We start from the raw sequence: 17,412 nt of genomic DNA on the forward strand, positions 1-17,412 counted from the left end.
GCACTTTGTTCTGTGTTCTGTTAATTCCTTGTACCACTGTTGCTGTAGCCATCAGACTGAACTATACTTGAAATAAAACATTTAAACTCTGGGCAGATTGTGTAATCTCTGCAAAGAACAGCAGGGAACTCAAAATACTGATTGAAAATTACTAGCATTGCAAAACGTGTCTTTCAGCTGACCAATGGCTCCAGTTCCTATCTCAATTCTCACAGCAACAGTAACAGTGCTGATAATTGAGCTGAGTTCTGGGCTCTACTCCCAGGATTCATGGGTTGTGATTGAGCCAAACAAGACCATTGAATTCCCAACTCTCGTCCTCAAGGGCTCAGAGTAACCTTGGAGGCAACCACATTGAGAGTGTGGAGCAGCAAGAACTGGATGTCACACAGGCCATTTGGACTGATTAATGGCATTACTCCCACCCCCCCAAAATGGGCTGTGATGGGGAGGGGGGTGCTGTGGTCCTCAGCTGTGAATCCTTCATCTAAATATGGGAAATTGCACCAAGCAATTCAGATCCCCAGGATATTGCAGGCACTTAAACTGCTGATGACCCCTCAGCCTATATAGACCCAGGAGAGCACTGAAATAAAAATGTCCCAACGTCATATTCACAATCTGTGGAACGTCAGAGCCCATGCTTCCAAGATAAGGTCTTCACTCCCTAAGATTCACATTTTGGTCCAGGTAGGAGCATAGGATAGAAAGGGAGACACATTTTCTTCCCCCCACTGCTGTGTGCTTGGGCCTTGGTATGAATTAGGCCTTGCCTCATTCATCTCTCTACTACCTTTCACCCCCCATGATGGCCATGGTTTCAGCCACCTAGACCCCAAACTCAGAAATGCCCACCCCATAACCCTCCTACTTCACCTTCAAACCTCCCCTTTTTAAATGAAACATTGGATCAGATCCCTATTATCTCCTTACGTGGAGATTTGTGAACATTCCTGTGGAGTCATTATGGGATGTTTTACATTTAAGTGCTTTATAAATGCTGGTTGTTGCTGACTTCAGTTGACCACAGCTACAGTCAAAAGACAAACTCTCCTGGGGTTTGTGCAGCGTGAAGTGATTTTAATGAAAGTAATCACCAGGAAATAAAGCTTAAAGATTAAGTTAATCACACAGAGTGGCAGTGTCACAAATTCAGGACTGAGAACTTGGGGATAAAATTGGTTTAGTGCTCGAGAGAGTCACTACCAACAGTAAACATAGTCAGAGAGTGTAAATGGGCTGCTGGCTTGCTGTTGCTGCATCCCTTTCCAGGTTTGATTTAACCCCATAGCTGCCTCACCTACACTTCCCATCATCTCTGTTCTGATTATGGCATTTCTAAGTGTTCTCTTTCAGACATTTCCTTCCACATCCCCAACTCCCCAAAACCCCGACTTCTCTATGGTTGACAGATCCTCACCCACATCTGAACCATTTCCCACACTTTTGCCCTCACCCTGTGCCCTCCCTCCAGGAAGATGATAGAATTCTCCTTGTCTTCACTTTCCACGGCAATAGCCTCTATTTTCAGTCAATCATTGTCCACCATTTCTGCCACCTCCAGCGATGGCACCACTAGACAAATCTTCCCGTCCCCTCCCCTGCTTGCACTCTAAAAAGATTTTTTTAAATTAATTCATTCACAGGATAAGGGCTTCACTGGCTAGGCTAGCACTTATTGTCGAGGCCAAATTGCCCAGAGGGCAGTCAACCACATTGCTGAGAGTCTGGAGTCAGGTGTAGGTCAGACCAGGTAAACGGTGGCAGATTTCCTTCCCTAAAGGGCATTAGTGAACTTTTGTTCCAACTGAATCCCAGCCCATTCCTCCAACAGTATAAAGCTCACTATCTCTCTTTAGTTCCAAAGCATACAGTCATACTGGACTCAAAAGATCAATTCTGTTTTTCTCTCCACAGCCAGACCTGCTGAGTTTCTCCACTTTGTTTCTGTTTTAGATCTGCAGCATCTATACTTCATTTTTGTTAATTTAACCCCCAGTTGAGTCTGTAGAAAAGATGAATTTACAATGGAATGTTAATGAACCAAACATTAGATATGATGAAACATTGGCCTCAATTCATCATTCTGGACTCATCACATCCCCGCATCCTGATTTAACCTCACAGACAGCAGTTGCCTGAAGGCACAGAATAAAAACACATAATATTGGTCAAGCTGTCTTGTGTTACAAGAGTTGCAAGTTATTCCCTATAGCTGCAGGATTGAAAACAGTGCAAAATCTACGTGCTCTTTGGAGGGGAGGTGGGATTTTACAAACCAGAAGCTTCAAAAGGCATTTTAAACTTGCCAGAAGGATTCCATCAGGGGAAATTGAACTCCTTCACAGTCACAAACAATTCTCCCATAAACTAATTCCAGCGGGGGATATCACAGGAGGTCACATCTACTTATGTTTACATCTGTCTGAATTAACGACAACAATGGAGTTTCACGTTTAACCCATGATCATCTGCCTGATGCTCACACTGGGTTTTGGGGGGGGGGGGGGTGGTAATTTTATCCTGGATTCTCTAGCTTTGTTGTGATTGCTTTTAATTTTTTTTTCCTTGTTCATTCTCACAAAGGAAGCCTATTTTTCAGGAACTGAGAGTGCTTAATGTGGACCTGTACTACTACAATTCCATTCTCATCCCCTCCCCCATTGGCCGATAGATGGGCTTCAGCCCATTTGACCCTGACCTATAGCTGTGTTCCAGCCAACAAACTTGACCAATTGCTGGGCTCCAACCAAAGAGCTTGGCCAATAGCTGGTGTGACCTGACTTGGGCTGTGGACAAGACTGGCATTTGCTGCCCAACCAACCCTAATTTCCTTTAAACTGAATAGCGTGCTAGGTCACTACTGTCAGTCTGGAGTCACATGTAAGCCAGACTGGGTAAGGACAATAAATTGCTTTTCCTAAAGGACATTGGTGAACCCAATGGGTTTTAACCACAATTGGTATTAGTCTACTAGTCACAATTACTGAGACTAGCTTTCAATTCCAGTTATTCATGGAATTTACATTCCACCAACTGCCAAGGTGGGATTTGAACCCATGTCCCTGGAGGATTAACCTCAGCTTCTTAATTACTAGCCCAGTGACATTAGCCACTATTTGTAGCGAGCACAACATTGACTGGAATCCAACTTGTCTGCACTGTTTCACAATAGGCTACATTCCATTTTGTTACATAGAGTTCCCAAACTTAGTTAGAATCTTTAATGACTCTCAATCCATGACTTTATTCATTAACCAGTGCCCACAGCAATGAAACTACATAGAAGCTTGAAGGATTTACGATTTACAGTTACACCAACCTATAGCATAGTCATTAAGAGTTTAACTCAAGAATATTTAAACATAGAGAGGGCACGCGTGAACTTATTGATAGGGGCTGACAATAATAAACAAACAGAGAGCAAATGTGGAACAATCAAACCCCAGAGGGAATTGCCAAATCAGCAAAACATACACGAGATGAAAGTAGAGCTGGAACCCATCTGCTTAACTGAGGCAAAATCCCAGCCTGAAGAGTTGGATCGATATTGTAAATTATTTAATGAATATCCTCTTACACTTCCGGGGTGGAGTGATCCATCCGGGACACAAGGCCTGAAGACATCCTGCAGGTAGAACAAATGTGGGATCAGATCAGAACAACATTACAATAATTTACATTTATATAGCGCCGTGAAAAAGTAGTAAACTGTTTTGAGGTACTTCACAGGAGTGGAAATCAGACAAAAACTGACAACATGCCACAAGAAGAAAGATTAAGACCAGTGACCAAACAACAAAGTCAGGTTTTACTAGAGTGGGAGAAAGGAGTGAGCGTTTAACCCATGTTGTAAGGGTCAGGACTTCCAAACCTTTGGGTCAAGGCAGAAGGCAGCACAGTGCAATCCCAGCGCACAGTAAGTGAGGATAGACAAAAGGCCAGAAATGGAGGAACCCCTCAGGAGAGGACATGAAGTTTAATTTACATAAATGGGAGGTACTACATTTTGGCAAGGGCAGGACTTATACACTGAATGATAAGGTCCTGGAGAGTGTTGCTGAACAGAGAAACTTTGGAGTGCAGGTTCATAGCTCTTTGAAAGTGGAGTCACAGGAGATAGGATAGTGAAGGCAGCATTTGGAACACTTGCCTTTACTGGAATATAGGAGTTAGGAGGTCATGGTGTGGCTGTACAGGACATTGGGTAGGACATTTTTGGAATACTGTGTTCAATTCTGGTCTCCCTGCTATAGGAAGGATGTTGTTAAACTTGAAAGGGTTCACAATGATATTGCCAGGGTTGGAGGATTTGAGCTATAGGGAGAGGTTGAATAGGCTGGGACTGTTTTCCCTGGACTGTCGGAGGCTGAGGGATGACCTTATAGGAGGTTTGTAAAATCATGAGGGCCATGGACAGGATAAATAGGCAAAGTCTTTTCCCGGAGGTGGGGGAGTCAAAAAGTAGACGACATAGGTTTAAGGTGAAAGGGGCAAGATTTAAAAGGGTCCTGAGGTGCAACCTTTTCAATGCAGAGAGTGGTGCGTGCATGGAACAAGCTGCCAGAGGAAGTGGTGAAGGCTGGTACAATTACAACATTTAAAAGGCATCTGGATGGGTACATGAATAGGAAGGGTTTGGAGGGATATGGGCCAAATGCTGGCAAATGGATTAGATTAATTTAGGATATCCAGTTGGCATGGGTGAGTTGGACCAAAAGGCCTGTTTCCATGGCGTTCAGCTTTATGACTCTAGTCATGGAGGTACTTGAGAGCAGGACAGGAATTTTACTTTTGAGGACCGGGTGATTTCTTATTTATTTGTTAATGGGATGTGGTCACGTGGCCAGCATTTATTGCCGATTCCTAATTGCCCAGAAGACAGTTAAGGACACTGCTGAGAGTACGGAGTCATATGCTGGCCAGACCAGGTAAGGGTGGGAGATTTCCTTTCTCAAGAACATCAGTAAACCAAATGAGTTTTTACCATAGTTGTGATTGTCATTAATCAGGGCAGCTACAGAAAAAAATGTTGGATGGAGAAGATTGTGGCAGTGAGAGCTGCTCTTGGTTTTGAGGTTTTTCAGTGTTCAGCTGCATTCACTCACTTCCTTGGGGCAATAATTGCAGTTTTCACGTTGCTTTTGGAACTTTTAAAAAAAGATCTAAAATAAAGATCTTTAGAAGCAAGAAAGGAGAGAGTTTTGGGAGAGCGACTAAATGGTAAGGTCAGAGATGAAATGAGTTACGAGAGGAAGTGGTGGAGGCTGGTATAATTACAACATTTAAAAGGCATTTCGAGGAGTACATGAAAAGGAAAGGTTTAGAGGATATAGGCCAAATGGTGGCAAATGGGACTAGGCCAGATTGGGATGTTTGGTTGGCGTGAGTTGGATCAAAGGGTCAGTTTCCGTGCTGTATGATTTTAGCTTCTTTTCATGCCAAGTTTCTATTGAATTTAAATGTCATCATCTGCCGTGGTGGGACTTGAACCCATATCTCCAGCACATTAGCCTGGGGTTCTGATTTACCAGCCCAGTAAGATTACCACTCCATCATCTTCCCATCTAACAGATTGAAGATCAGGATAGGTCAATTAGCATTTGTGATTATTGGTGATCTCCATCATACTATCCACAGAACTGTTTGACGGCAACCACCAACCACAAGTTTGCACCAGATGCACCTTATTTGTTTACTAACCTCTTCACCATGTGCTCATAGATGACACTCGGCATGACAGTAATGGTGACTGCAGTCCCAGCAGCGGCTAAGATATCACTGACCTGCGAGTCCTGTAGAAGGATGAATAACTATGAACATAAAGGCTCAAGTGTAAGAAATATTCAAGGTACCTCTTCACTTTGTAAATCACAGTTACTGATAGGATACCGGTTACAGAGATCAGGATGGCTGTAGGGATGGAGGGATTATGACAAATAATTAAATGAACATAGAAGAGAAGGTGGAAGTTGATAGGATTATTGCATAATTACAGTGATTAACCATCAGACCTGGTGCAAACAGTAGAACCACAGAACACAACATGTATCTGATCAGAATAAATTCAAAACTAAGCTTTTGGAAACAGTACATCAGTGAGAAAGTGGTCAATCTTTTCAGTTTGGGCTGAAAAATGCCAAGTAACGTTCATATCACACAAATGTTACGCAATGGCCATCTCCAACAAAAAAGAATCTAGTCATCGTTCCTTGCCATTAAATGATGTTACCATCACTGAATCCTCCACTATCAATATTCTGGGGGTTAGCAATGACCAGAAACTGAACTGAATGGATCGTATAAGTAGGGTGGCTACATGAGCAAGTCAGAGGCTATGAATACTGTGGTGAGTAACTCACCTCCTGATTCCCCAAAGACTGTCCCAAAGAGTGTGATGGAATACTCCCCACTTGCCTAGATGTTTGCAGCTCCAACAATACTCAAGGAGGTTGACACCATCCATGACAAAGCTGTGGCACCATATCCACAAGCATCCACTCCCTCCATCACTGACACTCAGTAGCAGCAGTATGCACTTTCTACAAGATGCACTGCAGAAATTCACCAAAGATCCCCAAACAGCATCTTCCAAACCCCAACCACTTTCATTTAGAAGGACAGGGGCAGCAGATACATGGGAACACCGGCCCCTGAAAGTTCCTCTGTAAGCCACTCACAATGTAGGGGTGAAAATATGTTACTGTTTATTCAGTGTCATTCAGCTAAAATCCTGGAACTCCCTCCTTAGACCAAGCTTACCATCCACTCAACGTTTTTGACACACAGTCACTACCAAAGATTTGTTCATCTTTTACATGTTAAATGCTACAGATCAGATTACCACACTCAAGTAGTTATTAATCTATCAAGTAGTTATTCATCTATCCTTTCTATGGAGTTTACTTTACATAAATGTGAGATGCTGCATTTTGGAAAGGCAAACCAGGGCAGGACTTATATACTTAATAGTAAAGCCCTGGGGAGTGAATAAAGATCTGAACAAAGAGACCTTGGAGTGAGCAGGTTCATTGTTCCTTGAAAGTGGAGCCACAGGTAGATAGGATAGTGAAGAAGGCATTTTGTACGCTTACTTTTATTGGTTAGAGCATTGAGTATAGGAGTTGGGAGGTCATGTTGCAGCTGTACAGGACATTGGTTAGGCCACTGTTGGAATACTGCGGAAGGATGTTGTGAAACTTGAAAGGGTTCAGAAAAGATTTACAAGGAGGTGCCAGGGTTAGAGGGTTTGAGCTATAGGGAGAGGCTGAATAGGCTTTGACTGTTTTCCCTACAGCATCGGCGGTTGCGGGATGACCTCATAGAGGTTTATAAAATCATGAGGGACATAGATAGGGTGAATTGACAAAGTCTTTCCCCAGGGGTGGGGAAGTCCGAAACTAGAGAGTATAGGTTTAGGCTGAGAGGGGAAAGATTTAGAAAGGACCTAAGGGGCAACTTTTTTCACACAGAGAGTGGTGTGTGTATTGAATGAGCTGTCAGAGGAGAGGTGATGGAGGCTGGTACAATTACAACATTTAAAAGGCTTCTGGATGGGTATAAGAATAGGGAGGCTTTAGAGGGATATGGGCCGGGTGCTGGCAAATGGGACTAGATTAGATTGGAATATCTGGTCAGCGGATGAGTTGGACTGAAGGGGGTCTGTTTCTGTGCTGTACATCTCTATGACTCCCAGTATTTGAAAAGGGACTATATTCAATTCTTTGATTAAGATATTCAAACACAGACCACTAGATGTCACAATTCCTGCATTCTACGTGATCAGCCCTTTCTATTGAGATCTGCACTAACAGTTTTAGAAATCTCTCAGAATATGGCTCAGCAGTCCCTCCAGTGCCATAGGAAATGTTATTCAGTGATAAAACAAGATATATGAGTCATTGGCATCTGTTGACTGAAAGATCCAGTCAGGCTTCATGATGGAGCAGAGAGTCAAAGAGGAAACAGCAGTTATGTTGGTGTATCATAGCACCACCTGGTGAAAGAAGCAGAAAATACAAGTAAAACAGCAACCACAGTCGCTGGTATCCAAGGGTAGTGTCAATAAATCAGTGTGTCACAACTGGTGATACAAGTTTCCTGTTTCTGTTGCTGGAGACAATGATTTAGCCAAAGAAAATTACAGAAGATTACAGAAACAAAATCATAATACTGAAGCTACTGGAAATCTGAACTTAAAGATAAGGTTACCGCAGCAATCAACAGAACCTGCAGTCATTGTAAGTTAGCAAATTAACAGGCAGCAAGTTACACAACCAAATGTTTAACATCATAATTCCGTTTGTTTGTGACATGTTGTCATTTGTCAAATTTTATTTAATCTGTAATTACTACAGAATTTGGACACTGTGCTTAATATTATAATTTTTGTGTGTACTGTTGATGTTGGCATCTAAGCTGAACTTAGAAGCTTAGAAAAACGCAAGGTCAAAAATCACATGACACCAGGTTATAGTCCACCAGATTTATTTGAATATGCTGTCTTTCGGATCGTTGCCCCTTCATGAGGTGCTAGTGAGAGAAGAAGACCACTTTAGACACAGAATTCATAAAGGAAAAGATCAAAGTGTCATACAACATCATGTGAATGAATTGAACACACCCAAGATAACTCTTCAATCTTTGTTCAGTTAGTATGGAGGTGCAGTTTTAAATCAATTTATATATTGATTTAGTATGTACAGTAAATCCCAGAATGTCTTTCAAGTCTCGGGGCAGTGACTTGAAAGAAATTCTGGGATTTGCATATTAAATCAATCAAAACTGCACCTCCATTCTAACTGATCAAAGACTGAAGAGCCATCTTAGGTGTGTTCAACTTATTCACATGATGTTGTATGACTCTTTGATCTTTTCCTTATAAATTCTGTGTCTAAGGTCTTCCTTTCTCACTAGCACTTCATGAAGATTAGCACTCTGAAAGCTATTATTTTCAAATAAACCTATTGGACGATAACCTGGTGTCATGCGATTTTTGACCTTGCCCAACCCAGTCCAACACTGGTACCTCCACATCATAGAAAAATGCAGGTTGACATATGAACAGAGTATAAAATAAATCAGGCCAATTAGCAATGAGGATTGAAAACTCGGGCTTGTTTGCATTGAGAAACATTGAAATAATCTACATTGCTTATCAGTAAGATGGAAAAAGAGAACTCTACGGCTTCTGGAGATGCCCAATATTTTTAGAATTTTATTTGATATGTTGTGCAGATGGAGGAGTTACAGAGATCAGGAGAGGTGAGGTGATACTAGCTTGGCTTGGATGAAGCCCTCAGCAGCAGATGAGCTAAGGCAGGGACTGAATGAGACAATGGTATGGAACTGAAAGTAGGTCACCTTAATGATGGCATGGGAAGCTGATAGGAAATTTATCACAGGGTCAAATATGAGACCAAAGTGATGAACATGAAAAATGTGTTGCTGGAAAAGCGCAGGATTCCTGAAGAAGGGCTTATGCCTGAAACATTGATTCTCCTGCTCCTTGGATGCTGCCTGACCTGCTGCACTTTTCCAGCAACACATTTTTCAGCTCTGATCTCCAGCATCTGCAGTCCTCACTTTCTCTAAAGTGATGAACAGTCTAGGAGAAAGAGGAGAAGCATCATGAAATAAATGATAAAAACTTGAATGAATTTTAGAAACAGAGGAGTCTAGAAACATAAATCGAGAAGTACTTGCTGTGATTTATCCTGCTTCACAGGCCTGACTTTAAAATAGAGACTCTGTTATAATTGTTCAAATGATTCCCTGTCCTTCAATCCTACTTCACCAGAACACAACATCTGGATTAGAGTTCTCATCGGCAAACTTGTGGGTGATTGGCTCATCAAATATTGTATTATTGGAATTATTCTTGATTCAGGCTGTTGTTAAAATTCTTAAAGATTCTGGAAGTATTACAATTCTTGTAATTACTACAGACTATTGGTAAACTATTGTAGCTTATTGGTGAACTGTGATTATTGAGGTTATTGCAGGTTGTGAGTAAACTTACTGATTAGTGAAACTATTCAGGTTTTGTGGATTGCCTCTTACCTTCAGTCCAATGACGTTCTGGCCATTGATCTCACAGACGTAGTGGTCAGTTAATAATCCGTTTCTGGCTGCAGAGCTATCTTTCACGATGGAGGTGATTTTTCCACGTTTGTAGATGAATCCAACGTGTCCGGTGCTGTCTTTATGCATAGTGACTGTTCTCTGGAAAGGCCTTGGGAAAGGAAACAAACATAATCATTCAAAAACTAACATGGATTTATTTACAGAATAGGGAAAAAAAAACAATTAATAGTCATATAAAAGCGTGAGTTGAAATGTTTACAGTACATAGAACATAACAGCACAGTACAGGCCATTCAGCCCTCAATGTTGCGCCAACCTGTGGAACCAATCTTAAGCCTATCTATTCTATAGTATTCCATTTTCATCCATATGTCTATCCAATGACCATTTAAATGCCGTTAAAGTTGGCGAGTCTACAACTGTTGCAGGCAGTGCATTCCACACCCCTACTACTCTCTGAGTGAAGAAACTACCTCTGACATCTATCCTATATCTATCACCCCTCAGTTTAAAGCTATGTCCCCTCATGCTAGCCATCACCATCCTAGGAAAAAGGCTCTCATTGTGCACCCTACCTATTCCTCTGATTATCTTGTATGTCTCAATTAGGTCACCTCTCAACCTTCTTCTCTCTATCAAAAACAGCCTCAGGTCCCTCAGCCTTTCCTCATAAGACCTTCCCTCCATACCAGGCAACATCCTAATAGATCTCCTCTAAACCCTTTCCAAAGCTTCCACTTCCTTCCTATAATGCAGTGACTAGAACTGTATGCAATGCTTCAAATGCAGCCACACCAGAGTTTTGTAAAACTGCTGCATGACCTCATGGCTCCAAAACTCAATCCCTACATCAATAAAAGCTAACACACCATATACTTTCTTAACAACTCCATCAATTTTTCACACCGAGGGTGGCCAGGGTGAATGAGCTGCCAGAAGAGGCTGGTACAATTGCAACGTTTAAGAGGCATTTGGATGGGTATATGAATAGAAAGGGTTTGAAGGGATATGAGCCGGGTGCTGGTAGGTGGGAATAGATGGGGTTGGGATATCTGGTCGACATGGACGGGTTGGACTGAAGGGTCTGTTTCAATGCTGTACATCTCTATGACTCTATAACCTGGGTAGCCATGATTTGGAGATGCCGGTGTTGGACTGGGGTACACAAAGTTAAAAAAAAATCACACAACACCAGATTATAGTCCAACAGGTTTAATTGGAAACATTAACTTTCGGAGCACTGCTCCTTCATCAAGTGGCACCTGATAAAGGAGCAGCGCTCCGAAAGCTAGTGCTTCCAATTAAACCTGTTGGACTATAACCTGGTGTTGTGTGATTTTTAACCTGGATGGCAACTTTCAGGGATCTATGTATATGGTCACCGAGATCTCTCCGCTCATCTACACTACCAAGAATCTTAACATTAGCCCAGTCCCTTTTATTCCTGTTGCTCCTTCCAAAGTGAATCACCTCACACTTTTCTGCATTAAACTCCATTTGCCACCTCTCAGCCCAGCTCTGCAGCTTATCTAGGTCTCTGTGTAACCTGCAACATCTTTCAGTACTATCCACAACTCCACCGACCTTAGTGTCATCCGTAACTTTACTAACCCATCCTTCTACTCCCTCATCTAGGTCATTTATAAAAATGACAAACAGCAGTGGCCCCAAAATAGATCCTTGCAGTACACCACTACTGGCTGAGCTCCAGGATGAACATTTCCCATCAACCACCACCCTCTATCTTTATACAGCTAGCCAATTTCTGATCCAAACTGCTAAATCACCCTCAATCCCATGCCTCTGTATTTTGTGCAATAGCCTACCATGGGGAACCTTATCAAACGCCTTACTGAAATCCATATACACCATATCAAATGCTTTAACCTCATCCACCTGTTTGATCACCTTCTCAAAAGAACTCAATAGGGTTTGTGAGGCACAACCTACCCTTCATAAAACTGTGTTGACTATCCCACTACCGATGTTGTTAAACTTGAAAGAGTGCAAAAAAGATTTATAAGGATGTCGCTAGTATTGAAATGTTTGAGTCATAGGGAGAGCCTATGTAGACTGGGGCTTTTCTTTCATGGAGCATAGGAGACTTAGGGCTGACCTTATAGAGGCTTATAAAATCCTGAGGGGAATGCATAAAGTAAATGGCCAAGGACTATTTGCTAGAGTAACGGATTTAAAAACTGGATGTGCATATTTTCAAGGTTTAAAAGGAACTTGAAGGGTAAATTGTTCACACAGAGGGTGGTTTCTATGTGAAATGAACTGCCAGAGGGTACAGTTACAACATTAAAGACATTTGGATAAGGACATGAATATGAAAGGCTCAGAGGGATATGCGCCAAATGCAGGCAAGAAGGACTGGTTTTAGTTTACGAAATTTGGTCGGTATGGTCTGAGGGTCTGCTGCTGTGCTGTATGAATCTATGACCCTATAACTGTTCCCCAACAATTTGTCTACAACAGAGGAGACATTTCCCAGAGGAAAATCTTACTATGGAGAACCTTTGGAACAATTAGTCCGAAGTCACCTTTTTGTCCCAATCACATTATCCTTTAACTTTCCTCACCTTTAGCGACTGTTCCACCATGACACCCAGGTCTCATTGCATCTCACCTTTTCCTAAATTATCATTCAAATAATAATCCACCTTCCTGTTTTTTGCCACCAAAGTGGATAACCTCACATTTATCCACATTATACTGCATTTGCCAAGTATTTGCCCACTCAGTCTGTCCAAGTCACCCTTTTAGCATCCTCCTCAGAGCACCCACTGTCATCCCCTTAGTGTCATCTGCAAATTTGGAGAAATTGCATTCAGTTCCTTCATTCAAATCATTAATGTATATTGTGAATAGCTGAGGTCCCAGCACTGAACCCTGCAACACCCTACTCATCACTGCCTGCCACTCTAAAAAGGATTCCACTATTTCCCCACAACCAATGTCAGGTTAACCAACCAATAATTCTCTAGTTTCTCTTTCCCTCCTATTTTACACTAGCTACTCTCCAGTCCATTGGAACTCTTTCAGAGTCTGTGGAATGCTGCAAAATGATCATCAGCGCACCCATCATTTCTAGGGCTTCCTTAAGTACTCTGGGATGCGAAGCATCAGGCCCTAGGATTTATCGAGTTTTAATCCCATCAATTTCCCAATACTATTTCCAGATGAATAAAGATTTCCTTCAGTTCCTCCTTCATGTTTAACCCTCTGACCCCGAGCATTTCCAGAAAGTTATTTGTTCCCTCCTTAGCGAAGACAAATCCAAAGTATTTGTTCAACTGGTCTGCCATCTCTTTATTGTCTATTATGAATTCACCTGATTCTAACTGTAAGGGACCTCCATTTATCTTCACCAGTCTTTTTCTCTTCATATATCTATAGAAGCTTTTGAAGTCAGTTTTTATGTTTTCACAAGATTACGCTCATTATTCTATTTTCTCCTTCTGAATTGAATCCTTTGTCCCCCTCTGCTGAATTTTACATTTTTCCTCAGTCCTCAGGTTTGCTGTTGTTTTCTGACCAATTTATATGCTTCCTCTTTGACTTTAACACTGTTCCTGATTTCCCTTGTTAGCCATGGTTGAGCCACCTTTCTTGTTTTACATTTATGCCAGTCAGGAATGCACAATTGTTGAAGTTCATCCATATATTCTTTAGATGTCTGCTACTGGCTATCCACTGCCAAGCCCTGAAGTGTCCTTGGTCAGCTTATCCTAGCTAATGCAGGCCTCATACCATCAAAGTTAGCTTTCCTTAAGTTCAGGACCCTAGTTTCAGATTTAACTGTGTTACTCTTTACCTTGAAGAATCTACCATATTATGGTATCTCACCAAAGGATCTTGCACCACAAGGTTGATAATTAATCCTCTCTCATCACAAAATACTCAATCTAGGATGGCTTGTTCTCTACTTGGTTCCTTGACATATTGGTCGAAGAAACCATCCCTCACATATTCCAGGAAATCCCCCTCAATCGCATTGCTACCAGTTTGGTTAGTCCAATCAATATGCAGATTGAAGTCACCCGGATTAACAGCTGTACCCTTACTGCTCACACCTCGAATTTCCTATTTGAGACAATCCCCAACCTCACAACTACTGTTTAGTGGTCTGTATTTTACTCCCACTAACGTCTTTTTCCTTTGGTGTTACATAGCTCCACCCATACTGATTCCACATTGTCCAGGCTAATGTCGTCTCTTCCTACTGTGTTAATCTCCTCTTTAACCAGCAATTCTACTCCACCTCCTTTTCCTTTCCATCTACCTTTTTTTAAAATTGAGTAACTCTGGACGTTGAGTTCCCATTCTTGGTCACCCCAGAGCCCAATTACACCGTATCCATTAATAACTTTATGTAGTTAGTTCATCCGCCTAGTTACAAATGCTTCTCGGATGGAGACACAGAGCCTGCAGGCTCTTTTTTTTTTTTACCTTTATTGCCCTTTTAGAATCATTATGAAACATGGTCCTTTTTGATTTTTGTCTTTGTTTTCTGTGCTTTGCCTTTCCTGTCCTTTGTTTCCATCTTCACTTTACTGTCAGTCTATTTTCAAAAGCAGATTGACTGAAGGAGGATTGATGGTACAAGGATATTATAGAGGTGAAAGTAGGCACTTTTATACAGTGAAGAGGATATTTGGTATTAAGCTGAGGCCAGATTCACATTGATGCATCTAGTGATTAGGAATGTTGTCATTTATTGAAACAGGAAAGGGATATAAAAGAGAAATATAGCACAGTTATATAGGATATTAGTGAGGCCACATCTGGAGCACTGCATACAGCTTTGTTCTCATTACTTGAGATATATAAAAACAGCTCGTAAAAAGGTTCATTTGAGTCATTCCTGAGAAGAAGGGATCGTCTCATAAGAACAAGTTGCACAAGATGGACGGTCATCCAAATGTGTTTACAGGAATGAGATACAATATTATTGAAACATATCAGATCCTGAGGGGACTTTCAGGGTGAATTCTGACAGGATGTTTATCCTTGTGAGAGAGACTAATACTAGGAGTCACAGTTTAAAAGTAAAGTACTGTTTAGTTAAGAGAAAGGTTTTGTCTCAGTGGGTCAGTAGCCTGTGGACTGGTCTCCCGCAAAGAGCAGTGGAGGCAGAGTTAAATCAATTCTGGTGCTGGAAGGGAATCAAAAGGATATTGGAGCAATCAGGAAAGTGGAATTAAGCTTACAATCAGATTGGCCTCTATCCTATCCAACTGTGGAGCAGGTGAGAGCAGCGATTAGCCTACTCCTGCTCAATTCATACATTCACATGTTCAAATGTAACACGCAAGTGGGAGGGGTTTCAATGGTGGACCTGACTTTGGGACAAATTTTCCCCGTGAATTTATCCAACGGTGAGAAGCCAGCACTTCAACCTCAAAATGAAATAAATAAGTCAAATCATAATCCTTGAGGATCCTGTCCCTTTCACATTCCAACCAGAGCCGCTCGAGTTGAAAGAGCTACCTACCGGTCACGGACAATGACAGTGATCCTGTCCTGTGGCGCCTGCTTCAGTGCCTTATGCGCTTTGTCAGTGCTCCAGCCTGCACAGGTCTGTCCATTCAGTTGCAAGATCTGGTCCCCAAAACGCAGCCCAACGAGAGAAGCAGGAGAGTTGGCCTGAACCAACTGGACAAAGATCCCCTAAGGGAAAAGAACAAGGAAGGAATGCGTGAAAAGAGGAAAGAGAGCATAACAGAAAGAAAAAAAAATTTTAAAACACAAGCATGTTTCATGGACCTTAAAATCATTTTTACTGCCAATTAAATACATTTTGAAATGATGCATAGAAACATCTTGCTGTGAGTTAGCAAATGTGACAATAAATCTATTTTTATATCAGTTCCCACTATTCTAGATCAATTTTGATGTTGATCAAGAGATAAGTGACGAGCAGTACAGGGAGAACTCCACATGGTGCTATGGAATCTTTCACATCTGTCTGAGTTTTAAAAAAAGGGCAAACAGAGACTCGGCTAGGTGTGTCATCCAAAAGGCAGCATCTCTGACAGTGTAGCACTCCCACAATACTGCCCTAAGATCAGTAATGCCTTGGTCAGTCAAGGACAAGTGCAATTAAGATGGCTTATACCAGGTTAATACTGCAGCCTGTTCTGAAGGGAATCAAGGGGGTGAACAGACAGGCTAACCTGCTGCCCCATCTGCAAAAATTCAACAACCAAACTGGGAAACCAAAACTGAGGGACATCTTGGAAGATATAGCTGGGTAAGTGGATAAATGAGGGAATCCATGTGTAGAGCCAGAAGAGGGAGGTGAGGTTCTAAAAAAATACGGTGTGTCAGTATTCACCAAAGAGAAGGAATTGGAGGAGGATAATCTCAGGGAAGGGAGTGTCGAGTTTCTAAACCAAGTACTATAAGAAAGGATGAGGTGTTGTGCATCTTAAAAAGTATTGAAGTAGATAAGTCCCCGGCCGCTGATGGGCTCTATCCCAGAATATTGAGGGAGGCAAAGCAACAAACTGCTACAGCATTGACAAACATCTTTGTTTGCTCTTTGGCCACAGATGAGATCCCAGAGGACTGGAGAATACCCAATGTTGTCCCATTGTTTAAGGGTAACAGGGATAATCCAGGACATTACAGGCCTGTGAGCCTCACGTCGGTGGTAGGGAAATTATTGGAAAAGATTCTCAGGGACAAGATCTATACGCATTTAGAAACAAATGGACTGATTAGCGATGGGCAGTATGGTTTTGTGTGGGGGAGGTCATTCCTCACTAACTTGATCGAGTTTTCAGAGGAGGGGACGAGGATGATTGATGAGGGAAAAGCGGGTGATGTTGTCGACATGGGCTTCAGTAAAGTGTTTGACAAAGTCCCTCATGGCAGACTCATACAAAAGATGAAGTCACATGGTATCAGGGGTGACTTGGAGAGATGGATGCAGAACTGGCTTAGTCATTGGAGACAGAGGGTAGCATTGGCAGGATGGTTTTCAGAATGGCGGGCTGTGACTAATGGTGTTCCACAGGGATCAGTGCTGGGACCTCTGCTGTTGGCGATCTAAACAAGTGATTTCAAAGAAAAGGTAGCTGGTCTAATTAGTAAGCTTGTGGATGATAAAAAAGAATGGTAGAGTTGCGGAGAGTGTGGAGGATTGTCAAAGGATTCAGTAGGATATAGATCAGTTGGAGGCATGGGCAGAAAAATGGCAGATGAAGGTTAATCCAGACAAATGTGAGATGATGCATTTTGGAAGATCAAGTACAGGTGGAAATTAAACAGCGAATGGCAGAACCCTTAGGGATATTGACATGCAGAGGGATCTGG

General features: G+C 42.0%; 1 protein-coding gene across 1 annotated transcript in view; it reads right to left on the reverse strand.

Annotated features, from left to right (window-relative positions):
* Positions 1-3,209: 3,209 nt before the first annotated feature.
* LOC122560303 (syntenin-1-like) overlaps positions 3,210-17,412 on the reverse strand; it is a 40,570-nt gene continuing 26,367 nt past the window's right edge. Inside the window, exons 6-9 of the mRNA XM_043710880.2 lie at positions 15,587-15,762; positions 10,063-10,234; positions 5,704-5,795; positions 3,210-3,628 (exon numbers count right to left, since the gene is read on the reverse strand). Coding sequence (XP_043566815.1) covers positions 3,577-3,628; positions 5,704-5,795; positions 10,063-10,234; positions 15,587-15,762 — 492 coding nt within the window. The 3' untranslated portion in view covers positions 3,210-3,576. The remainder of the gene's footprint in view (positions 3,629-5,703; positions 5,796-10,062; positions 10,235-15,586; positions 15,763-17,412) is intronic.

Source organism: Chiloscyllium plagiosum, unplaced genomic scaffold (genome assembly GCF_037043375.1).
Source record: "Chiloscyllium plagiosum isolate Xiang-an unplaced genomic scaffold, Cpla_swu_hap1 HiC_scaffold_15, whole genome shotgun sequence".
Lineage (NCBI taxonomy): Eukaryota > Metazoa > Chordata > Chondrichthyes > Orectolobiformes > Hemiscylliidae > Chiloscyllium > Chiloscyllium plagiosum.